The sequence below is a fragment of the Trichomycterus rosablanca genome, chromosome 3 (genome assembly GCF_030014385.1).
Source record: "Trichomycterus rosablanca isolate fTriRos1 chromosome 3, fTriRos1.hap1, whole genome shotgun sequence".
In the NCBI taxonomy this organism is placed as follows: Eukaryota; Metazoa; Chordata; class Actinopteri; order Siluriformes; family Trichomycteridae; genus Trichomycterus; species Trichomycterus rosablanca.
The window spans coordinates 31,264,514-31,290,491 of NC_085990.1; the positions used below are offsets into that span (position 1 = coordinate 31,264,514).

General features: G+C 38.9%; 2 protein-coding genes across 7 annotated transcripts in view; one reads left to right on the forward strand and one right to left on the reverse strand.

Annotated features, from left to right (window-relative positions):
• The window catches only part of LOC134309814 (uncharacterized protein C18orf63-like), a 91,483-nt gene extending 85,268 nt beyond the window's left edge, over nt 1–6,215 (reverse strand). For 5 of the 6 annotated variants that reach the window (XR_010011222.1, XR_010011221.1, XM_062991156.1 and 2 more), the window contains exons 1-4: nt 6,168–6,215; nt 4,277–4,420; nt 3,701–3,779; nt 789–845 (exon numbers count right to left, since the gene is read on the reverse strand). Coding sequence is in view for 4 of the 6 variants with exons in the window: in XM_062991156.1 (XP_062847226.1) it covers nt 789–845; nt 3,701–3,779; nt 4,277–4,419 (279 nt within the window). In the remaining 2 variants the exon portion in view is untranslated. Of the gene's footprint in view, nt 1–788; nt 846–3,700; nt 3,780–4,276; nt 4,421–6,167 lie in introns of those variants that run through there. The other variant, XM_062991157.1, reaches the window with a different exon arrangement.
• A 4,229-nt stretch (nt 6,216–10,444) lies between these two features.
• Nucleotides 10,445–25,545, forward strand: LOC134309817 (cytochrome b5). Its single transcript, XM_062991160.1, has 5 exons — nt 10,445–10,684; nt 12,902–13,030; nt 21,406–21,435; nt 22,662–22,696; nt 24,831–25,545. Exons 1-5 carry the CDS (start codon nt 10,550–10,552, stop codon nt 24,913–24,915), a joined length of 414 nt encoding a protein of 137 aa, XP_062847230.1. The 5' UTR covers nt 10,445–10,549; the 3' UTR covers nt 24,916–25,545.
• Nucleotides 25,546–25,978: the final 433 nt, after the last annotated feature.

Consider the following 25,978-nt stretch of genomic DNA (forward strand, 5'->3'; position numbering starts at 1 on the left):
TGAACTATAGCGCCACCCAAACACCCCAAAGTGCGATACAGTGTTGTTTCTCAGTTAGAATGTCTGAGATTTCTAGGCATAATATTTTATAACAATTAACAATCGCCTTCTTTTTGTGTTATCTTAAGTCACACCCACAACATACAAGCAGGTGAATGGTTAGAATGCCTAACAACTCATGTCTGTCCTCATGTTAATCATCAAGTGATTAAAACACAGAAAATGACTTACAACTATAACCAAATTACAATTGTAAGAATTAAGGGCCTTGCTTACAGACCTAATAGTATAATAATTTATTATATCTATTACAAACAAATCTTTGACTATATTGTTTCTTTTTTAAAGTAACACACAAATAAAAAGACTGACGTCTATCTTCCATCAAGGTTTATACAAAAGCTGCTGTTTGCCAAACAATGGTCCATTATTCAACCAGGCTGTATTTAACTCACATGTTCTGACATTATAACTAACTTTATTAGTTAACAGTGGTCAATCACCATTTAGCATGAGCTCAGTGCCAGTATTTGGTGGTACGTAGAGTATAGAAAGGGCAGAGCCCAATTATAAACAATTTATAATCCTTATCATCATCTGTGTCAGTCTTATTTGGGTTGCAGTGGATCAGGACAGGGCACAAGTTTATCAGAGTAGCTTACACAAAACAGCAAGAAGGAATTTAGAGTATCCAATCCAGGTAAATATATGTATATGACAAGCCCTTTGGAAGCATTCTGTGCCAAAAACATTGTGCCATTTGATTAAAAAACCCCAAAGCTACTGACCTGAAGACTGTGGCTCTGTGCATATATCTGGATGACCCCTTTCTTAAAAAAGGTTATCTAAAAAAATACATGGTTAATGCAGAAGCTTATTCAGGTTTATTTATTACCATGAGACCGTGATCAATAATGTAGACAAGACATGATAAAAGAGAACAAACATGCATAATACTTTCACCAGCATTGCCCCATATTTATTTCACCCATGCTAAAAATCTCTTTCATTGATTTACTAGCACTCCCAAATGTCACTGCAGGCTTAGTCTAACTCCTCCCAGCATGAGTAAACTGCTAATGTCCTGCTTATCTGAACCACACCAAGGGCCCCACAGCAGGGTTAATAAATGGGCAACTCGTTAGCTGTGCCTGACACTTCCGTTGTGTTGTTGGTTTATGCTGGCCCAGATCCAGCATAGGAAGTTGACAGAATGTCTGGAATGTGTAGCAGCTATTTGGCTTCTCACGAAGCATGCCTGAGGACAGATTGTTTAGGCACGCACATGATCACTTACACGCAAAACCATAACAGCAGGTTCACGTGCGAACCATTTACCTGTCAGGAAAAAGAAAACATTCCACTTTATTTTAATCAAGCATCTTAACCTGGTCAGGGCTGCAGTGGGTCTGGTTCATGAAAGAAAGAAACCCCCTGGACAGGGAGATTCAGCCACCCCCCAGACATAGCCAATCATGTCTGTGTAGTTGCACAAACCAGCAATAGCACCACTGAGATTCAAACACGCTGTGTGGTGTGTTATTGTTATAGACCACCTTATTAGAGTTTTCCTTTTTGGTGAATATTTTATTAACATTTACATTTGTCACATTTAGCAGATGCTTTTATCCAAATCAATTTAAAATTTTAACAAATACAATGCAATTAAGGGTTAAGAGCTTAAGCAAGACCCCTGAGCAGGCAGTGCTGCTTACCTTGCCGCTGAACTATCATGAGAAGCGTGCATTGCACATACAGTGCCATCAGAAAGTATTCACACCCCTTTTGTTATGTTACAGACATATTCGAAATCCGATTTGAGTATAGTTTTCTTTTTAAAAATCTACATGAAATAGCCCATAATGACAAAGTGAAAACATGTTTTCAGACATTTTTGTAAATCTTTAAAAAATGTAAACATTTAAACATAATAGGTACATAAGTATTCACACCCTTTGCTATGACGCTCAAAATTGAGCTCAGGTGCATCCAGTTTACACTGATCATCCTTGAGATGCTTCTACAACTTGATTGGAGACCACCTGTGGTAAATTCAGTTGATTGAACATAATTTGGAATGGCACACACTTGTCTATAAAAGGTCTCACAGTTGACAGTGCATATCAAAGCAGAAACCAAGCAATGAAGTCAAAGGAATTGTCTTTAGACCTCCGAGACCGGATTGTGTCAAGGCACAAATCTGGGGAAGGATACAAAAAAATTTCGGCAGCATTGAAGGTCCCGAAAAGCACTGTGGTCTCCATTATTCGGAAATGAAAGAAGTTTGGAACCACCAGAACCCTCCCTAGATCTGGCCGCCCGACCAAACTGAGTAATCGGGGAAGAAGGGCCTTGGTCAGAGAGGTGACCAAGAACCCAATGGTCACTAAGGCAGAGCTCCAGTGTTCCCTTGTGGAGATAGGACAACCATCCAGTAAGTCAACCATTGCTAACACACTCCACCAATCAGGCCTTTATGGTAGAGTGGCCAGATGGAAGCCACTCCTCACTAAAAGGCACATGGCAGCCCGCTTAAGGATTCTCATTTACATTTACATTCTCTCAGGAATCAAAATTCTCTGGTCTGATGAAACCAAAATAGAACTTTTTGGCCTGAACTACAAGCGTCATGTCTGGAGAAAAACAGGCACTGCTCATCGCCTGGCTAACACCATCCCTACTGTGGTGGTGGCAGCATCATGCTGTGGGGATGTTTTTCTGCGGCAGGAACTGGGCGACTAGTCAGCATAGAGGGTAAGATGACAGCAGCCAAATATAGAGAGATTCTTCAAGAAAACCTGCTCCAGAGTGCTCTAGACTAGGGCGATGATTCATCTTCCAACACGACAATGACCCAAAGCACACAGCCAAGATAACAAAGGAGTGGCTTCAGGAGCAGTCTGTGAATGTCCTTGAGTGGCCCAGCCAGAGCCCGGACTTGAATCCAAATGAACATCTCTGGAAAGATCTAAAAATGGCTGTCTACAGACGCTGCCCATCCAACCTGACTGAGTTTGAGAGGATCTGCAGATAAGAATGGGAGAAAATGCCCAAAAACAGGTGTGCCAAGCTTGAACAGACATACCCAAGAAGACTTGAGGCTGTGATTGCTGCCAAAGGTGCTTCAACAAAATATTAAGCCATGGGTGTGAATACTTATGTACCTATTATGTTTAAATGTTTACATTTGTAATACATTTACAAAAATGTCTGAAAACATGTTTTCACTTTGTCATTATGGGCTATTTCATGTAGGTTTTCAAATATGTCTGTAACGTAACAAAATGTGGAAAAAGTGATGGGGTGTGAATACTTTCTGATGGCACTGGATTTACCACTCAGTTTCAATCTGATTAAACTTTGACCCTGTTTGCCGCTGACCTTCTCAAAGCACTGCCAATGAGACAAATTGTCTATTTGACATAGAAGTAAAGTGCAGACATGGCAGAGAGAAACTGATTCTCACTGTTACATAAAACCCAGAACTGTTATATTCTAGTTTGAATTACAAACATGGCACTGTGGGAAAAATATGGCATGGTACCAGTGATCTGTGAAATGTAGAGACCAGGTTTATACTTTAGACAGCAATCTCACATTTCCTAATCCTGGAACTTAAATATTAAACTGTGTATTGGGTCAATCTCTTGGTCAGTCTTATTACTGCACGAACTAGAGGCACAATGTGTGCTTTACTTACAGCCATCACAACAGTGATCCCACCATAAGCACCAAGTACAGGACATGCAATAATATCAGAATACAAATGCAAAAGTTGTCTGGAAGAAAAAGCACAATGATTAAACAGTTTACACAAAACATATGAAGAAAGGTGGGAAATGCCAATTACAAACACTACAAAAATGAGATTTAAGCACCTTTCATTCATTCATTAATCCATTGTCTGTTTTGCCACTGCTTTATCCTATTTAGAGTTGCAGTGGGTACCATTCACTGGACAAAAGGCAGAAAACACCCCAGACAGGTCCATCACAGGACACACACACACACACACCTAGGGGGACTTTTAATATCTCCAATAAACCTGGCTGCATGTCTTTAGACTGTGGCAGACACAGGGAGAACATGCAAACTCCACACAGAAAGGACCCAAATTGCTACACAGGGAAGCAAACCCAGGACCTTCTTGCCATCCCAGTTTAAGCACCTATAAAGTATAAAACATCTCTGATAATCCCCCTGGTTTGCACAGTGACTGATATATGTGCCAGCTGGTACAAATCTTTGGTTTAAAATGATTAACATTGATCCTCACCTGCAGGTTTTCACCTGATTGTTTCTTAGCTCTCCTGCATCAGCTGCATACGAGGAACTGTGAAAGGACAAAAAAACACTACAGAGTTTCCTCAGGTCTGGAACGCGGACGAAGAACAAAGACTGTTCACTGTATCCAGTCATTCTGCAAGCAAAAAGACACACATAGATATTTACTACTGTACCAGGGTGGGTCAAGCTTCACCATTGAGGTTCAAGGTGTATCCCCACACCTGCCAGAATTAAAAATTAACCCAATTTGCAGGCTGCTTAACCAAGGTAGAACAATTCTGTGTACAAATAAATGTGTGCCTGCAACACCCTAAAAAGATGGAACAGAAGCAATTAAAAAGTCTATATAATAACTAAGTGGTGGATCTAAATAAAAAGGGGATCCATCAAAAGCTCAAGCTTTGCAAGTAATTTGGTTCTTTCGCCATCTATGATGTATAACACTATGAAAAGAATCAGGGAACCTGGAGAAGTCACATTTCATATATGACAAGGCCGGAAACCACTGTTGAATATGTGTGACCTTCAAGCGGCATTGCATGAGAAACTGTCATTCTACTGTGAGAAATATAGGCACATGGGCTGTTATCACAGTCTACTGCTGCACCAAAAGTCATGGACAATTTTAGAGCAGTCTGGGTCCTTTCTGTGTTCTCCCCGTGTCTGCGTGGGTTTTCTCCGGGATCTCCGGTTTCCTCCCACAGTCCAAAGACATGCAGGTGAAATGAAAACTTTAATAAAAAGTTACAGCCATACATCAATTCAATGTGGTAATGCTGCTGAGTTTTCTAGATCTGAGCTCATCTCAAGATGGATCAAAGAACAGTGGAAATGTGTGCTGGTCAGATGATCCACGATAAGCTTGTTTTTGAAAACATGGATGTCAAGTTCTCCATGCCAAAGACAATCATGCCACACAGACTGATATCAGCAAAAAACATTTAACAGCCAGCATTCAAATGTCAACATGGGGTTCATCAGTGTCCACTGCATGAGTAATTTGCACGTGTGAATGTAATATTGACACAGAGGTGGTCTTGGGATTTCTGAGAGGCATATGCTTATCCAGTAAGGCAGCATCATTACCCAAGAGGTCCATGGCTATTTCAGCAAGACAATACCAGGCCTCATTTTGCATGTGATACAACAGTAAGGCTTCATAAACACAGAATTTATGTGCCTGTGACTGGCCTGCCTGCATTCCACATCTGTCCCTGCTGAAACTGTACAGTGAATCATGAATACAACAGTGACCACAGGGTGTTGAGAGTTGTATTAGGCAAGAAAGAACTGGAACATTTGGAAAACTGCGACAATTACTATATTCAGTTCTGAAATGATTAAAAATTGCAAGTACTTGGATAGGTGATGTAACACAGTGGTAAACATGCCTCTGTACCAACTTTAGAAAGCATTAAATTAAATTACATTTTATTTTTGTTTCTTTTGTCAGTTAATAAAGGTAAATTAACACAGATTCTTGTTAAATGTTTCATTATTTTGACATTAATTTAAATATTTGTATCTACAAAATTATGACTGCATTAATACAACCGCTTATTTAAATAAAGAAATCCTGTCAGAAACAGCTAAAGTGTATTTACTCGCAGGAAACCGATACTGTTGCTTGCTAAATATATTTAAAATCTACATAAATACTGTTTGTTATATAAAAAATAATATATCATATTTAATATAATATTAACTGTCTAGCTGTAAACCAGTCTACTGAATGCTAGCATAACCGCACTTGTTTGCTAAGTGGACAGAGAGTTAAATAAAAATAAAAAATGTATAAAAATTTTAATTAATTAAATAAGAAATAAAGATTGTTAAACCGACAAAAAGTGTTATTCTGTTATATTAATATCAACTCACACCTCTAATTTCAATCCAGTTTTGCTCATTCATTTACAAACCCGTTAACATAATAAGTATTTAATAAGGAGCTACACAGCATTAGCAGCTAGTCTGAGGGCTAAGAAGAGTATTAGGCTGTGTACCAAATTGCTCTCTATTTTATTAGATAGTGTGCTAAACCAGTGCATAACAGCCAATATCAGTACATACTTTTTAGTGCAGTAGTATGTGGTTTTAAACACAGCCATTCAAACTATTTAGTCGCTCATGTAGCCTGTGTACGTTGAAGTGATTTTGGTCGGGTAAAAATGGACACCACGACAAAACTCCTTTTGTTTATGCTTTTATTATAACAAAACATATTTATATGTCATGCAGCTTGCTAGCTAATCGACTGAATATACCAAAACAGGTGGATGAATGTACGTAAACAACACAAACATATCTGCGCACAAAATATCTGCTCATGAGACAACACTTTTGGGTTCTTCTGATCAGCTTTGTTGCTATTCTTCATCAGAACAAGTGCACGTTGTGTACAAAATGTATACAAGCTTGAACTTTAGATTTAACATACAAAACTACCGCTAATAAACTCAAACTTCAACCGATTACTGTAGGGGCAGCATCCATACCGGCATTCGCCATGACGTTTTGTTAATGACACGCCCCCACATCGGAAACTCGGGGCTCATCGAAAAATTCGAGTTTCCCACTGGTAAATACGACATTGAGTTGCCATTCATGTGCCCTCATCTCGTAAATACGATATTTCCGACACGACATGAAGGCAGCATATAAACATTTTATCACAAAAAACGTTATACACTATTATAATTACAATTATAAGCTATAATAGTAATAACAACAATAAGAATAATAATTATTAATGCTGTTAATAGTATTGTTAATAATAATAAACATAATAATAATAATAATTTATATGTTACCTTTCATTTGACTTGAAGCAACTATGAAGAAAAAAGCCTGGACTCCAAAATAGGCGAAAACTCATCTTCTTCCCTGCACTGTAGCTTTTAACCCTATTGCGCTGTAAAACTCTGCTGAAAGTGGTGATTTTTCAGTAGCTTCCAGTTCATGGCAGGTGTTTTCATATATTAATAATATGAATTGCTGTATTTATATAATATTTATGACCCCAAAAAATTTAAATTTACATTCAAATTCTTTTTCATTGTTGTTAGATTTTTGTGCTTCTGTGCAAAGGAACTGTAAAGTGTGTACAGTGTGAGTCTGTGTAAGACAGATAGAGCGATTAAATTCACAATGCATGACAGATCTGTGAATACCCAGCTAACAATTTTTGGTTCCCAGAACGTTCCGGGAACGTTAGTTTTTGGTTCCCAGAACGTTCTGGGAACGGATCATTTTGGTTGCCCTTTGGTTCCCCAGGAAAGTTTTCTTTACGGAAATAGAACGTTCCCGTTTGGTTGTGCATTATAGTTGTGGGAACGTTTCCCTAACGTTCCCGTAACCTTAAAATTATTGAAACCTTAAGGGAACCTTGTACTAACCTTTAAATTATTGAAAACTTTAGACAACCTTGCAATAACACTCCGGTAACACCGGCAGCCCTTGTCGGCTCTGACTCTTTTTGAATGACTGCCCAGAATCGGGCCAAATACACTGGCCCAAATCCGGATGCCAGATCTCCGCCGACTCTCCCATAACTGGGCCGGAATAGCCCCCGAAACACTACGATACCATTTATTTACCGTTTTCTTCTCCTTTCACATCCTCATAGATAAAATAGTAGATTTATGCTACAGATTAACTACAGATTGTGCAGTAGAAAGTATTTTATTAAGATAATTGCAGCAAGTAGTATAATAATAATAATCAGAATATTATAAATAAGACCAATTACAAAAGTGAACCAAAATGACAGCTATATGAATACTATACATAGAAAATACCATATAATTGCATATAAGAATAATAATTATAAAAGCAAATTATATATATATATATATATATATATATATATATATATATATATATATATATATATATATATATATATATATATATACAATATAAAGAAGTACTGTTTGTTTGTTTATTAGGATTTTAACCTCATGTTTTACACTTTGGTTACATTCATGACAGGAACGGTAGTTACTCATAACACAAGATTCATCAGTTCTCAAGGTTATATCAAGCACATGAACAATTTAGTGTCTCCAATTCACCTCACTTGCATGTCTTTGGACTGTGGGAGGAAACCGGAGCACCCGCATGAAACCTACGCGGACATGGGGAGAACATGCAAACAACACAGAAATGACCCAGACCGCCCCACCTGGGGATCGAACCCAGAACCTTCTTGCTGGATCTTGTGACCTTGGCTGATGATCTACACCGGCTGTTAGATGCTGCAGAGTAGTGTTCATAGTTTTTACTCATGTATGAGAGGTGAATAAGCAAATGTGGCTCAGTGATGGTAGTGGACACTTGAATATCTACAAAAAATACAAGGGACAATCTTTGGGTTATAAAATTATATACGATCAGCCATAACATTAAAACCACCTCTTTGTATGTATACTCTTTTTCTATCAGCTCCACTAACCATATACGTAGTTTACTAACCATTTACTGACTTTCCCTATGGGATTAATAAAGTTATCTATCTATAGGTGCACTTTGTAGCTCTACAGTTCCACTGTCGTCCATCAGTTACTCTGCATACTTTGTTAGCCCCCTTTTACCTTATTCTTCAATAGTCAGGACCTCCACATGACCACCTCAGAGCAGGTATTATTTAGGTGGTGGATCATTCTCAGCACTGCAGTGACACTGACGTGGTTGGTGGTGTGTTACTGTGTGTTGTGCTTATATGACTGGATCAGACACAGCATCGCTGCTGGAGTTTTCAAATACCGTGTCCACTCACTATCCACTCTTAAATTATACACACCTGCTTTGTTGGTCCACCTTGTGGATGTAGTCAGAGATGGTAGGTCGTCTGTTGCTTATTATTGTATTACTATTATTGTTGTTGTTGTTCTTGTTGCTTATTGTAGCTTTTAAGTTTACGTTATCCACAGTATTCAATGAACTTTAATTATTTAGCAGCTGTTGTCTAATGCTAGAAACTGTTAGCCTTTTAGCTAACGTTACCTGAAGTGTTTCAGTTCAGACTACCAGTTAACCTGAAACTCACTAGATAACATTACCATAAACAGTTTCCATTTCCAAATTGTTCTCTATCTTAATCCAAAACTCATTAATATACTTTCTGCTTACATTTTACTAAGTAAAAAGTTGTTGAGATTAAATGTTTATTTACCTCACACGAACGAACGATTCCTCTTCTTCAACGGCTCGCGTTGCACTGTTGCTATGGTGACGCTCGTTCTGCCGCCGCTGAATCAGAGACTGGACGCTGGGCCACAGCCGGACAACCAGCGTCGGCGCGCACGCGTTTCTACGAGCACCAGCCAAACATAGCTGTGGTAACAACTGGGCCGGATCTGGCTACATTCATTCTGGCCGATTCTGACACTCGGCCGACTGTGCCGATAGAAAAGTGGGAACTGGGCCAGATGATTGTGCTAGCTGGGTTAACTTAGAAACCTTCCGGGAACGTTACTGGAACGATACTTTATACACATAAGAAATAAAACCTTATACAAGCTTTACCTAACGTTCTCTGTTAGTTCTCATAAAACCATGAGAGAACGTTAGGTTTCATAGTTTTATAGTTGGTTCTTGTAAGTAAAGGTTGATCTACATGGACCGTCCCAAGCAAAAGGCTGTTTTTTTGGTAAGTTCCTACCAAAAAACTTTAAAGATCATAAGAAAACCTTCCGGGAACGTTACTGGAACGTTACTTTAAACACATAAGAAAGAAAATCTTAAGGCAACTTTTAGATAACGTTCTCTGTTAGTTTTCATAAAACCATGAGATAACGTTAGGTTTCATAGTTCCCGGAACGTTCCGGGAACAGCTCTAATTTTTTTAACGAAAATAGAACGTTCCCATAACGTTATGGGATGGTTCCCTAAAAATAACCATAGGGGAACCAAAATCTAACATTACGGGAACGTTCTGTGTTAGCTGGGTAGATCCAGATAACTCGTGTTCACATTCCGACTTCAATCAACGAACTTTAGTGAACTCTGATTGCTCACCGAGATTAAGATTGATTGATAGCAGTGTATCCAATCAGAAAAGAGCCTAGTAGTGAGGTTGTGTTACCCAATCAGGAGAGGCGCATGAGGATGTGGGTGGGACTTGTGGATATCAGTGGAGATAAAGTTGTGGAGTCGGTGGAGTTCATGTGTTGTGTAACAGTAGAAATTGAGTGTTTAGGAGTTAGTTGTGAACAGCTAGCACATCTGTCACAGCTGATTAAACCTTCAGCGGGAGACTGAAATGGAGGAGAACGGATCAGAAGGAAAAGCTGTGAAATATTATCGCTTATCGGAAGTGGAGGAACGGAATTCTTTTAAAAGTACCTGGATTATAATCAACCACAAAGTCTACGATGTGACCAAGTTTTTGGAAGAGGTACATTACAGTCACACAATTACATGACATAATACTATTGTTACCTGTGTTTTAGAACACCCCGCGTGTGTGCGTGCGTGTGTGTGTGTGCGTGTGGTCAGTTCTGAACTGTTTCTTTAATGGGGCCGAATTCACTCCTTATCATCAACAACTAGGTAAAAGGTATATGTTTGAAAACACATACACACTGCAAAGTGTTTAATTATTATATTATCTTTGATTTTATAAATTGTAAAATGATCGTGAAATATGGGTCCCTGAGGTAAATACTGAATTTCTAGAAATAGTAGTCATAGAACTGGCAACCCTCTGATCAGTGATCTAGTATTACTACTTTAAATGATTCATTTTGCTTGTTATGTACCTTAGGTATATTATTCCAAACAGGTATAAATCAAATACTTAAATGACAAACCATATATTGAAAATCTTTAAACTTGAATATTTATCTATTTATCTTAAAATGATTCTTTTACACTTAATAATTGGATCTTTTTATTCCCATGTTGTTTTGTGCTACTAATCCTGATAGATATATTTAGTTTTATGTTTACAATGAGACTTTAACCACTTATTTTTGTTATTTGTTATATTTTTGTCATTCTAGTATGTGTTCACTTAAATATGCACACGTCTTGACATTTTGGTAATGTACGTTAAATGATATGTATTAGTAAGCATGAACAAATGTTTTAAAAATTACATTTTAATCAGACTTTAGACTTAATCAGACATCATAACTGAATAATACTACTTTTTGGGAAAGACATCTGTTCTTTCCCAAAACAAATAAAATTAAAAAGAAAAAACAGCATCTGTGATGGTATGGGCGATCTGGACATATGTGATGGTACCGTTGATGTGGAGCTTGGTATATATTGGTATTTTACACGTGCTGCTGTCAAGATAACATATTTTCCAAGAAACTCCATGTCTACTTCAACAGGTGAATACCAGGCCTCATTCCACACAAGTTACAACAGTATGGTTGTGACTGTTGATCAGCTCATGTCTTGTATACAGCAGAAATGGGCAAAACTGCTAGAATTAGTATTTTTAATTCCCAAACGATTCACAGTACAATTAAAAGAAAAGATGATGTGACCCAGGTGTAAATGTGCCTTTGTCCAAGTCTGTTGCAGACATCAATTTGTTTATATTATAAAAATAGAATTAAGTTCAACACTAAACATATTTTATTTGTCATTTTGTCTGTTAAATAATGGTTCAAGTAAATAAACAAAGGACAGATTTAGTTTTTATTTCATTTTTGAAATGTGTCCCAATTTTTTTTAAAATAGGTATGTATATGTTGAATATATGTGAAGTTATCATGCACTTATCAGCTACACCTTCTGCCATTAAAACCTTTGTACAGTGGTACACCAACCCCCATCACTGCTTAAACATTATTAAATGTGTTTATTAAAAATGCAGTACTAGGGCATACCAAGCCTAGTACTTAAATTACCTTAAAAGTCTATTAAGTCTAATGTTAACAAATATCACTGGCCACACGTTTGTTATAAATCTGATTTTAAAACCATGTGCATTTATATAGATTTGGCCCACTTTGCAGCTATAACAGGTACAACTGTTTGTGTTTTTGTCTGTGTGATTTTGTGCCTGGTAAAGTCAGGACTTGATGTTTGACAAGATGATATGGCTCTTAATCAATGTTTCAGTTAATCACCAAACTTTATAATATATCTAACTTTATACACCTGTTAGCAATATTTTGGTTAAAAAATAAAAACTCAATAGTTGAGAAATGTGTCCACATACTTTTGTCTACATGGTGTACAGTTTTTTTTTTTTTTTTTTACAATCAACCAGGGAAGGTTTCTCATCTAAAGTTTGTTTCTTTGGATGCTAAGAGAATAAGATTGCTAACAATTAATGCAAGTCAGCTATTGTTTGAAGGGTTGTGGGTTTAAATCCTGGCTCTGCTGTGCAGCCACTGTGCAAGGCCCCTAGCTTTCTTGGCTACAGAGGCCCATACATTGGCTGCCCCAGTGCTCTGACCCCATTTTTCAAACAAGCTGGGATATGTGAAATAAGAATGTTTATTGTACTGTAACCATGTATATGCATATATAACAAAGGTGTTTTATTTCATTCTCACCACATTACTCTTTTACTGCCTTTAATGACTAAATGTTTCCCAGATTAGTAATTAGTGTATGGGGTAACTGACTGCATTTTCTGTTCCTGCAGCATCCAGGAGGAGAGGAGGTGTTGCGGGAACAGGCTGGAGGAGACGCCACAGAGAACTTTGAGGACGTGGGTCACTCCACAGATGCCAGAGAAATGGCTAAGAGCATGCTCATAGGTGAACTACATCCAGTGAGTAAATCTTGTTTCCTCAGTATAAAATACATTCCCAATTCAGAAAAGTTGTGAGAGTATGGAAAAGGCAATAACAAAATGCAGTGGTTAACAGTGTTTCTTACGTTTTCTTTGATTTTTATTTTATTACAGACAGTATGAACCCAAGATATTTCATGTTTGTCTGATCAACTTCATTTCATTTGTAAATACACATCCATTTCAAACCTGCAACACATTCCAAAAAAGTTGGGGTGATAAAGCTTTTACCACTTTGTAATGTTGCCATTCCTTTTCACAACACTTAAAAGGAGGCTTAAATAGGAAACATGTTTACAGATATGATGGAATTACCACATGCTGCTCCAACCAAAGCCATGCTACAAAGCTTTATTTACAGCTGACGCTCACCATGTGTCACAATAAAAGGGGGTGTGTCCCAAGTTCACCAAATAAAAAGTCACCACCAGTTAAAGCGGGGGTTTTCAACCTTTTTGGACATGCTCCCCTTTCCATGTGCCAACCTCAAACTTGCGCCTCCCGCCCAAATCCCCTCCCTTGCCCTGCCCCGTTAACCCTCGCACAGAAACCATTGCGAATGCTCTTGACAAGCTAAAATAATTAATGTTGTGCACATCATACATACGATGCAATTTTGGTGGCTGAGCGTATTCTGCGAGCACATTATAGAAATTTGTGGTTTAATATTAGTAACAGCTAGTCGTAAATCGTAAGTGGTTCTTACTTTTGATGTAGATGAGAGCAGAAAACGTTACTTCATAGAGCCAAGTAGAGGCAAAAGTACATCAGTTGCTAAGTTCGCTGGTTCACGATACTCTGCTTTTAGCTCCACGGACAGAACGAGTCTGACTACCGCTCTGTGGTAATAGCAGTTTAATTAAGCCACCGACCAGTAAGGAAAGCGAGTCATACAAAATGTTTCAGTAGCTGGTGTTTATTAAAAACGAAGAGCTGACTAAGAAGAGAAACTTACAATTCGCTTTAACTAATCAACTCTTGAATCACTTATAGCGATACTGTGAACAGAGCATCTCCCACTATACACCTCTCTTAAAGACACACATGTCCTATAACAGCAGTCACTGTTTTTGTCACTGATTTATCTACACAGTTAGCACTATTTTTAAGATTTGCTGGCGGTCCTTTTTTCAGACTGAACTGTATAACATTAAACGTGCGTGTGCGTGATCAGCGAGACTAATGAAATATGTCTCCTGTGGGTGAAATAAATTGTTTTAGTTTTAGAAGTAAAAAAAATCTCAATGTCGTGCCCCCTGGACAGGTACTCGTGAGTTAAATCATAAGAAATTTGGATCTAGTAAATAAAAAGGGCAATCACACTACTACTGTGTAACGTACTTATAGAACGTGCTGTCGCAAGGTAACTGGGTCCCATCACATCAGGAACTACTGCCTGGGTGATGTTGCACAGACTCTTAGTGTTTACGTGTTATGAGTCAAGTCGGGAGTCATTAGGGACAAGTTGCTTGTCAAGTCTGAAGTCTGTATACGACTTTAGCATGACTTGCTTACACAAGTGTCCATGTTTGGTGTGAGTTTTTCCCCCCCAACTGCTTTATCATGGTCAGGGTCACAGTGGGTTTGGTTTTAACAGGAAACAGTGTGTGCAAAGCAATAGGCAGAAATTCATCACAGGGCTTTGGCCATCTCTCCCAACCCCCCCCCCCCCCCCCCCATCCTGGGTAGTGCAGCAGTCTATTACACTAACCCTCCACAGCTGAGATCTGGGTTGTTCTGGGTAAAACACCTTAAGCATGTAGCTAAAATACCATGTAAAATGATAATTATTAACAGTACCTGGCAATCCTAACAGTAACCAATAAGTTGTCAATTTATGACTAATGCCAATATTGATCATGTGTTTTTGTGGTTGCAAGTTACAAACAATGTTCGTGTGTGAGAATTTTAAAGCCAAGGTTATGGGCAAAGGTACATATACGTATAATAATATAATCAATAAAAATATTACAATAAGACTACTCATTTCCAGTGATCAAGTATACTGTGGTGGTGTTGCTGAACCCAGGAGAGGCGCATAGCTCTGTCGTGCTTTCATCAGAGGTACTCAAATTGGGTGTTGGCTCCTAAAGCCCATATCTTGGCATATGTTTGTTGAGGCCCCAGCATTGTTACTTAAGGCAGTGTTGCACGCCTATAGGTTGAAACGATTCTTGCCAGCAGACGCTGGTCACATTCACCCAGTGTCTTCTTCCAGCCACAGTGCTGTCTTAAATGAGAAGTTTTGCCGGAATTATTAGAATCACGCTTGTAGACACCCTTGAAATGATAATTTGCCATTCTTACAGCAGAAACAGCTTCAACAGAAGCCTCCTCACTGGGATAAGTCTGTTTCATTCTCAAGATTGCTCTGAGATTGGTCCTAAATTGCTCCTAAGCTAAATATCTGAGAGGATTCATGGATTCAGCTTTATGAATACGACCCCAGAAGTGCAACAGAGTAAATAACAAGTTCATAGCTAAGCCTTACTCATCTAGGAATGAGCTGCAGCTCTGTGTTTCAGCACTATATAAATGTTTGTGTTGGGGGATGCAGGACAATGCAATGCTTGTGCAATGCCAGATGTTTTGCATGATCCATAGGTGTTAATACATTTCATTAGTACTAACTGTACACGCTATGTTAAATACATTCAGGGGTTGCATGCTTTCTAACAATTTAGACCAGACCTGGGTATTGTATCCGGCCCAGTGGCTATCCCCAGCCAGCCCAGGTGAGGTCAGTTTGTTAATTGTTAATTTGGTAATTATGAATCAAATGTAAATAAGTGTAAGTCATACACACAATGTAATATAACTTTTTTATTTTGATGTGATGAAAGCAATACAATTTACTGCTTGTTACAAAGAGATCAAATTAATATTGAGCCTAATTAAGTTCTCCCCAGTAGCCCCAGTTTCTCATGTGGCCCCTAATGAAAATTATTTGCCCACCCCTGATTTAGACCAGAATAGTGTTATAGCTGCAACTTAATAGAAATGCTCAAAAACTCACAGCCTGCCACTCAGGTGGCGCAGCGGTAAAAACACACGCTGCAACCAGGGCTGGATCTCGAATACATCGTATCGAATCTCAGCTCTGCCTTGCCGGCTTGGGTTGAGCAGCTATGAACAACGATTGGCCTGTTGTTCAGATGGGCGGGACTAAAGCCGGATATGGGTCTCTCTGTCAGAATGGTGCAGTTACGACCTCTGCTGGCTGATAAGAGGCGCCTACACAGAGATGAGGAAAGAGTGCTCTCCATACACAATGCTAGGTGGCGCAACACTCGTCAATGTGTTGGTGACAAGATGCATGCGGCTTGCTGCTCACGTGACGGGAGCGTGGGTTAGCTTCGATCTCCTCGGTCAGAGCAGAGATCGGCATAGGCAGAGAGGAAGCATGATGCAATTGGACGAGCTAAAGGGGGAGAAAAAGGGAGTTTTTTTTTTTTTTAAACCCAAAACTCACAGCCTCCACTTGTGTGGGAACTCTTTCCACAAGATCTTGGAATGTGTCTGTGGGAATTTATGACCATTCTGACTTAAGAGCATTTGTAAAATCTGGCAATAATATTAAATGAGGTTTCAAGTCATCACATAGGTGTTTAGTGGGCTTGGTCAGAAACACAGAACTAGGTAAACTGTCATTTGGACGTAGCATTGTGAGCAGGGGCAAAGTCATCCTGAAATTGGACAGGACCTTCACTATTTGCACAAATGTTGGTTTGTTTAATAGGATTTTAACGTCATGTTTTACATTTTGGTTACATTCATGACAGAAACGGTAGTTACTCATTACACAAGGTTCATCAGTTCACAAGGTTATATCTAACAGTCATGGACGAATTGGTCTCCAATTTACCTCACTTGCATGTCTTTGGACGCGGACACGGGGAGAACATGCAAAGTCCACACAAAGTAATCGAGCTTTTTCATTTAAATGCATGAATAAATTATATAATTAAAGTCAAAGGATACATCACAGCAACACCTACTATCTACAATCCCCTACCAAATTTGAGTTGTACCCTGCAAGTCTTTTGTTTTACCATTATGGCCTTGATCACCCAGATGCAGCCTCAACTACTCAATTCTCATCATGGCCTTGCCTAACGGACGCATACCAGGCTAAGCACGTATAAAGCATGAAAACTTATGCAAGCCTTGACTCCCATAGTAAGTATCATAACTCTATGGCTGTTCTGTTCAAAGTACATCAGGAGTTCAAAAGTTCTCTTGTAGGCAAAAGGTTACTAATATGAAAAGTATACAATAAGAGTATATATTAAAACACTAAAACTGATTGAAATAAAAACTAATATGAAAGAAATAATAATAAAATCAAAAATCACACTGGTGGTTGATATTTGATTAAGGAGCAGTGGTGGAGATATCTTACACAGCTCGGCACCACTGAAAGAGAAATTTGGTACACTGATAAGTAGAAATTTGATGCCTCTACTGCTACACAGCGGTGGTGGCGTGCTAAAATATGCATGCCTGCTGCATACTGCAACAGTCATTAATAAATAGTGTTTTACGCACAGCCATCCAGGCGGAGTTTTATTTTATTTATTTTTTGTTACAGTAAGTGTGAACGCTTCCTTTGAGCTCTTAATAAACGGACCTAGAACGTTTAAGCACAGGGGGTCTCTGCCCATTTCTCGGCCCATTTCAAACAAATTCTGGTGTGATTTGTTTCAGGTGTGAACACAGTATGAATTAAAGGCATCTTGTGACATGATGTCACAAGATGCAATACTAAATGTGTCACAAGAAAACAGTGCATTATAAGCTATTATTATAACTAGGGTCCTACTAAATACACAGGAAAATGTGCTTAATTTCACACACCTCGTTTTTCGAAGATTACAGATTTTACAGATTTTTACAGATAAGTGCCACATTTGTTGTGTAATTAAATAACACTCATGAATAAAATTATCGAATAAATGGAAGCTACAATACACAGAATAGTCTACCTTAATAGTTGAATATAAACCTAAAACATCTAGCAATGGTGCAAGGCTCCATTCCAAAGATGAAAATTCTTGTCCATGTTTTGACACCCCTCTCTCTGCGTTCACAGAATTGGTTGGGAGTTTTCCAAACTCAGTGACCCGAGTCGTGTTTTTAGCTGCTGTAGGATTGCTAGTGTAAGACTTTTCTGTGGTGTAGTGAGCTGACAATATTTATTGAATGTGTTTACACATAGAGTACATTCCATAATCAATGGAAAAGTGTGCCTCTCTAAACACATGATCATCTCTCTGTAGTCTGTGCTGCGCCTCCCGATAGTTTGTCTATGTACAGTTTATTTCTTACTTTATAAACTCGGCAAACTCTAGAGATGCACAATTACATTAGGACCGCCTCATAGTGCACATTAACGCTACGCGATTAAAAAATGTTAAATTACTAAACACAAACCTTACATTTTGAATTTTACAGCAAATTGCATATTTCACAGAAAACAGCTTATTTCATGGTTCATGATGCAATTTTCATGTTTATGAATTAGGTAGGGCCTTAACTAATAAAGATAAATGTACAGAAAATTAATATCTGGTGCTGTTTTGACTCTTTTATTCATTCTACCACCTCTCGCTGTGTTTCTAGTTGGTAAAAATACCAGCAGGTATACACAACTCTGAATTGGTGCATTAAGCCCAGCATGGTGCACTTTATTTCTTACTTTATGAGTTCAGTAATCTCTAAATGCACTTGGTTACAGGGAACATAACTGTACTTTCTGTATTCTGTGTTGCTCCTCGGAAGAATAGAAAGGTGAGCCTGTGCCACAGAACTGATGATCAATCAATTGTGGAAACCTCAAAGGAACAAAATGCATTTAATGTACAAGCGCATAGAGTGAACATTCTCAGTGTATTGCATTATAGAAAAGTCTGTTACGTGACGACGGGCTCGCAAAAAACATCATGCGTGCGCCATACTTCCCTTTATGTTTTGAATTCAGTTGTAAACTTCTGATGGTGTAGCTATGTATCATTTTTTTGGTTGGTCCGGAATGGAATCGAGCTATAAGTATTAACACAGCCTAAGAGGACACATCAGCATCAGGGTGCATAAAAAAGGATTTTTGGTTCCACTATGTCTAGCGGCTACTAGAACTAAAAATTACAGCTTGTTTAATTCTTGACTTCTTGACATGTACACAAAGCCCAGCTGAGTTTGTCTTCAGTAGCAAGCAAGCAAACAGTCCCCTGACTTTGTATTGGCTTAAATGTCAGTTGATCACATAAGTATTTGATGTGACCTAAATTTCTGACCAAAATGCCTCCTTTACGGATAATAGGTTTCTTCAATCTTGCACTTGAACTGTATTGATTCCACGAAACCACATCCTTTCCTAATAAACATTTTGTGCAAATCTGCTTCTCTCTCATGTCTATTTTGAAAGATATTACAACAGAAGACCCAGAGGTGTTCTCATCAGACGCACTGCAATTTGATGTGAATTAGGGTCCCACAATGAGATTGTTGTTTTTTCTTAATGAACCTTGATGAGTCTTATATAAATGATGGATTGCTTTACCACTGGGTGGCGATTTGCTTCTCAGTTTGAAAACGTTTACCATTTTGGCACATTCACTACCTAATCCATGAATAAATCTGTGCCTTTCACATTGTATATAAAAGTAAGTGGACACCTGGTAATAAGCTTGTTGAACATCTTATTACAACTCAAAAGCATTAGGATGGAGTTCAAATTCAAGTCCTCAGGACCTGTGTTGCTGTGCAGCATCCACTTTGAGATGTAGTAAATGAGTGAATGTGTTGAGTGTGTTGCACTACAATGGAGTGGCATTCTTTTCTGGATGAATTCCTTCCTTGTGACCGACTTGTACCAAACCTTGCAATCCTGACCAGGATAAAGCTGGATATACAGGGGTTGGACAAAATAACTGAAACACCTGGTTTTAGACCACAATAATTTATTAGTATGGTGTAGGGCCTCCTTTTGCGGCCAATACAGCGTCAATTCATCTTGGAAATGACATATACAAGTCCTGCACAGTGGTCAGAGGAATTTTAAGCCATTCTTCTTGCAGGATAGTGGCCAGGTCACTACGTGATGCTGGTGGAGGAAAACGTTTCCTGACTCGCTTCTCCAAAACACCCCAAAGTGGCTCAATAATATTTAGATCTGGTGACTGTGCAGGCCATGGGAGATGTTCAACTTCACTTTCATGTTCATCAAACCAATCTTTCACCAGTCTTGCTGTGTGTATTGGTGCATTGTCATCCTGATACACGGCACCGCCATTGGATGCACATGGTCCTCCAGAATGGTTCGGTAGTCCTTGGCAGTGACGCGCCCATCTAGCACAAGTATTGGGCCAAGGGAATGCCATGATATGGCAGCCCAAACCATCACTGATCCACCCCCATGCTTCACTCTGGGCATGCAACAGTCTGGGTGGTACGCTTCTTTGGGGCTTCTGCACACCGTAACTCTCCCGGATGTGGGGAAAACAGTAAAGGTGGACTCATCAGAGAACAATACATGTTTCACATTGTCCACAGCCCAAGATTTGCGCTCCTTGCACCATTGAAACCGACGTTTGGCATTGGCACGAGTGACCAAAGGTTTGGCTATAGCAGCCCGGCCGTGTATATTGACCCTGTGGAGCTCTCGACGGACAGTTCTGGTGGAAACAGGAGAGTTGAGGTGCACATTTAATTCTGCCGTGATTTGGGCAGCCGTGGTTTTATGTTTTTTGGATACAATCCGGGTTAGCACCCGAACATCCCTTTCAGACAGCTTCCTCTTGCGTCCACAGTTAATCCTGTTGGATGTGGTTTGTCCTTCTTGGTGGTATGCTGACATTACCCTGGATACCGTGGCTCTTGATACATCACAAAGACTTGCTGTCTTGGTCACAGATGCGCCAGCAAGACGTGCACCAACAATTTGTCCTCTTTTGAACTCTGGTATGTCACCCATAATGTTGTGTGCATTGCAATATTTTGAGCAAAACTGTGCTCTTACCCTGCTAATTGAACCTTCACACTCTGCTCTTACTGGTGCAATGTGCAATTAATGAAGATTGGCCACCAGACTGGTCCAATTTAGCCATGAAACCTCCCACACTAAAATGACAGGTGTTTCAGTTTCATTGTCCAACCCCTGTATGTAGTTAGTGAAACTAAATAAAGAAATGAAGATTAAAAAATGAACAGTGTAGTTTTAAGCTTGTTCTCTGTTTTTACTCTGTAAAGAGTGTGTGTTTAACATGCACTGCATTATCTGTAAGTGATTAATGTTTAAGAATTACATTAACACCTCTAACTATTGTCTGTCTTTGTCTTTCTTTCTGTCCCTCTAGGATGACCGGCATAAGATTGCCAAACCACCAGTAAGTAAATTCATTAATTTTTTTGTACTTTTAATTATTCCATAATAATCACTTTATATAAACTAATCCTGTGCCATGTAGTGTGGAGTATTAAGCACATTAAGGATTTGTTTTTAAATGTACTTATTTTAGTTAAAATATTCAACTCAAATTTACACATTTTATGAATTTTGTATTAATAAATCTGAACAAAAATATTCAAAAGCAAAAAAATTATTTAGATGCTACTAATAACATTAATTGTTGAACCTTATCAAAGGGCTGCAAAAATCTAGTTAATTTTACCACTGATTTCTTGAAGCTGTAATTGCAAATTGTCTTCAGTGCGTTTTTACCATGAAATCTTTCTAAATCTTTCCAGTTGCATAAGAACTTTTTGTTCACAGAATTAACATCTAAACAAGATTTATTTTCATGTTTTGTTTACAGATATACACACCCTGATGAGCTAAAACTTAATTAATTATTGTACGTCATGGTTAGGAGTATGTTAAATGTTGGGCTGGCTGAGGTTACTGGTAGTACACATATTGAACGATTAAGCCGACCTGATTGACTGATAAGGGTTAAATGATCAGACTATGATCAGACGACTGGGTTGAGTTATTTCAGAAACCACAAGGAGTGCTCACAGGCACCTGTGGTGTATATCCATAACAGTGGTCCAAGGAAGGGCAAGCCACAAACCACAACAGGTAGTTGGACAGCCAAGACTTAAAGATGCCGGAGAAAATAAAGGCAATGTCATCTGGTACGAACCAACAGAAAAGCTACTGTGGCACAAACGGCAGATAATATTAATCCTGGTGATGAGGTGTATGTATTACAAAATGGTGCATTGAACCTATCTGGGTATAGCCAATGTGTCCAAGCTCTTTTCTACCATCGAAAACACTTACATAGGGCACCCAGGCATCAAAAATATACATTGGAGCAATGGAAGAACATCAGCTAGAACATCTTGAAGATCAAATAGACGACCAAAGATAATGAAAAATGATGTCACCTGGATGTCCTGTTAAACGGTCCACCTCAAAATGTCAGAGCTGTTTTGAAAACACATTATTGTGCGAATGTTTTTGCGTATGTATGTATTAATAGCTTCTGTACTTTTTGTGTGTTTATTAGTGTTTCAACATATCCTTACACTTACAAATGCATACTTTTTATATAAGTAGAAATATTAATGTATTATAATTTATAATCTTGCTTTTTTTCATTTTCAGGAATCTCTCGTAACAACATGTCATGAGTCTACAAGGTAAGTTCAGAAGCCACTCTGCTTATTCCTGCTGGAGAAACATATCTACCTATCTAATGTAGCTATGGTCCAATCAATGAATGAACAGCTGCAATCAAACCTCATATCAAGGGGTTTTTGCTGAATAATTTATATTAGCAGATGCTTGTGTTTACATTCACACAGGTCCATGTGATGGTTTGTACCAGCCATTAAGGCTATTCACTGAAAAGACTCGACTAGGGATGCATCGATACCATTTTTTTCCCAACCGAGTACAAGTACATGTATTTTTGTACTTGCCGATATGATACCTATTTAGAATACCATTTTTTTTTTTTTAACAAAAACACACGTGAGAAGTGACGAGAAGTTTAATGATACCACGTCCAAAAATGCACGTCAACAAGAGCGTGAGATCAAAGTGTTTGTGCGCTGATGTGATGAAATCAAGGAGGAAAAATAAATGAATCTGAGTGGATTTGGCAACACGAATAGCATGGATTGTTCTGTAGTGAGTTGGAGGTTAATAAATATTGTTGCAATCTTGGTGTTTTGTTGTTATGTTTTGTAGAGAACGATCAGGTCAGAAATACTGTAAAACGTGTGTGTGTGCCGGTGTATTCTGATATAAACTATATTATCCCCCTGTCCCACCTGTTTACACTCCTCTCCTGTGTTTCTTCTCTGAGATCAGATATCTGACGTGCTAGAAAACTCGAGCGCTCGGTGAGCCGGTCGGATCGAGTTGTTGGATAGTTCACACTTAGCGATCGAGAGCCGAGTTTTGATCGCCGAGCGAACGCCGAGTTGCTGCCGAGCCGGCAAATCTAGCGCCGACCAATCACCGAGCGAAAATCAGGGCAAAAATCGTGTAGTGTGAACTAGGCATAACGCAGCAATGTGCACTAGGCACACGGTATCGGATGTTTAGTATCGGAGCCTCGTTTGCGAGTACAAGTTAATGAGCGCGGTATCGGGCCACGATGTCAGAGATTAGAATGTTTTGTTTGCTCAATAACATATAGGTTCTTTAGATACAGAGCACCCCCAACACGTTAAACTGTAGGTATATTGTTACTGTGAAATGCTGCACTTGCCTTCTGCCATACATAATAGGAACATTGTAACCTAAAAAGTTGTTTTAGTGCACTTGGAGAATTTTAGGCACATGTCAGAGTATCCTCCAATTTTTGGATACTCTCACTGTGATTCAATGGAGTCCTGTTGGACTAATGTCCTATCCAAAGTTTTATTCTTCCCCTGTAGCATTTCTTAAATGGTGGCATTAGACTGATCAGGCATAACATTAAAACCACCTTCTTGTTTCTACACTTACTGTTCATTTTATCAGCTCCACTTACCATATAGAAGCACTTTGTAGTTCTACAATTACTGACTGTAGTCCATCTATTTCTCTACATACCTTTTTAGCCTGCTTTCACCCTGTTCTTCAATGGTCAGGACTCTCCCAGGACCACTACAGAGCAGGTATTATTTGGGTGGTGGATCGTTCTCAGCACTGCACTGACACTGACATGGTGCTGGTATGAGGGAATCAGACACAGCAGCGCTGCTGGAGGTTTTAAACACCTCATTGTCACTGCTGGACTGAGAATAGTCCACCAACCAAAATATCCAGCAAACAGCGCCTTGTGGGCAGCGTCCTGTGACCACTGATGAAGGTCTAGAAGATGCCAAACTCGAACAGCAGCAATAGATGAGCGATCGTCTCTGACTTTATATCTACAAGGTGGACCAACCAGGTAGGAGTGTCTAATAGAGTGGACAGTGAGTGGACACAGTATTTAAAAACTCCAGCAGCACTGCTGTGTCTGATCCACTCATACCAGCACAACACACACTAACACACCACCACCATGTCAGTGTCACTGCAGTGCTGAGAATGATCCACCACCTAAATAATACCTGCTCTGTAGTGGTCCTGTAGGGGTCCTGACCATTGAAGAAGAAAGGTATGTAGAGAAATAGATGGACTACAGTCAGTAATTGTAGAACTACAAAGTGCTTCTTTATGGTAAGTGGAGCTGATAAAATGGACAGTGAGTGTAGAAACAGTGAGATGGTTTTAATGATATGGCTAATCGGTGTACACTGACCCTGTTCTGTTTGTGGGTTTTGTGTCTTGTTACAGCTGGTGGTCCAACTGGTTGATACCAGCCCTGGCAGCGGTGATCGTCACAATGATGTATCGTATGTACACAGCTGAGGAGGAGTGACCGGTACTCTTTCAGTGGACTGTTGGTGTGATTTTTTTTTTTTTTTCCACTGCTGTATTTAAACATTCCTGAATTACAACACCCATAATGCATTTCTGGTTCATGTTCACCAGTCACAGCTATGATTAATGAAGGCTTTCTGTAACTGTGTGTATCAGTTTTAATATGATATTGTAATATTAACATGTGGATGTATTAATGACTTGAGATCTATATTTTAGATTATAGGCATGTGTAGAAGTGAGTAGTTCTGCTGTATGTTTGTGTTGTTACTGTGTAAATATAATTATGTAATAGGTATAACAGGTTAACATGATAATACTCAACATGGTGGGAGGGATTTTAATAACAGGATGATTTCTTACTAATTGTAAAAATCTGCATAGAAAAACAGTGAATGATGTGAAAGAATGCTGGAGTCCATGATGTCTGATCTAGCAGTAATAAAATATGAAACCACTATGCAACCATTATAATAACAAATGTCATCACAAATGTACTTTAAAATAACATTCTAGCATTGTTAAACATAATCTCTGTCCATTAGATCTGTATTATGTGCCTTCATTCCAGACAAGAATTTCGACAAATTGATGGGTACTAAGAAAATAATAAAAACCTTCAAATTCCCTTGTCAGTTATTTATTTCCATTAGTAGATAAAACTAGAGTTGTGCTGGTGGCGCAGCAGTCTATAATGCTAGCCCATCACCTCTGGGATCGTGGTTTTAATCTGAGCGGTGCTATCGGCTGCCCAGACATCTATACAGACACAATTGGCTAAGTCTTGGAGATAGGAGGAGGGGAGGAGGGATTTGGGGTGCTGAAGCCCTGAGATTGATTGATGGATTGGCAACCAACCCTGTGCCCAGTGTTGCCCTGTGAGAACGGACCTGACCCAACCAAGAACCAGTTTTTACGCCTTCATGATGCAACCTTCCTTATTTTCATCTGTGCTGGGGACCGGCACTGAGAGTGCATTAAAAACTGCACCTTTTAATGGCTATGCTGTTTAGTCATATCTAACCCCCCTTATTTGGATATAACCAATAATGTCTTTCAGC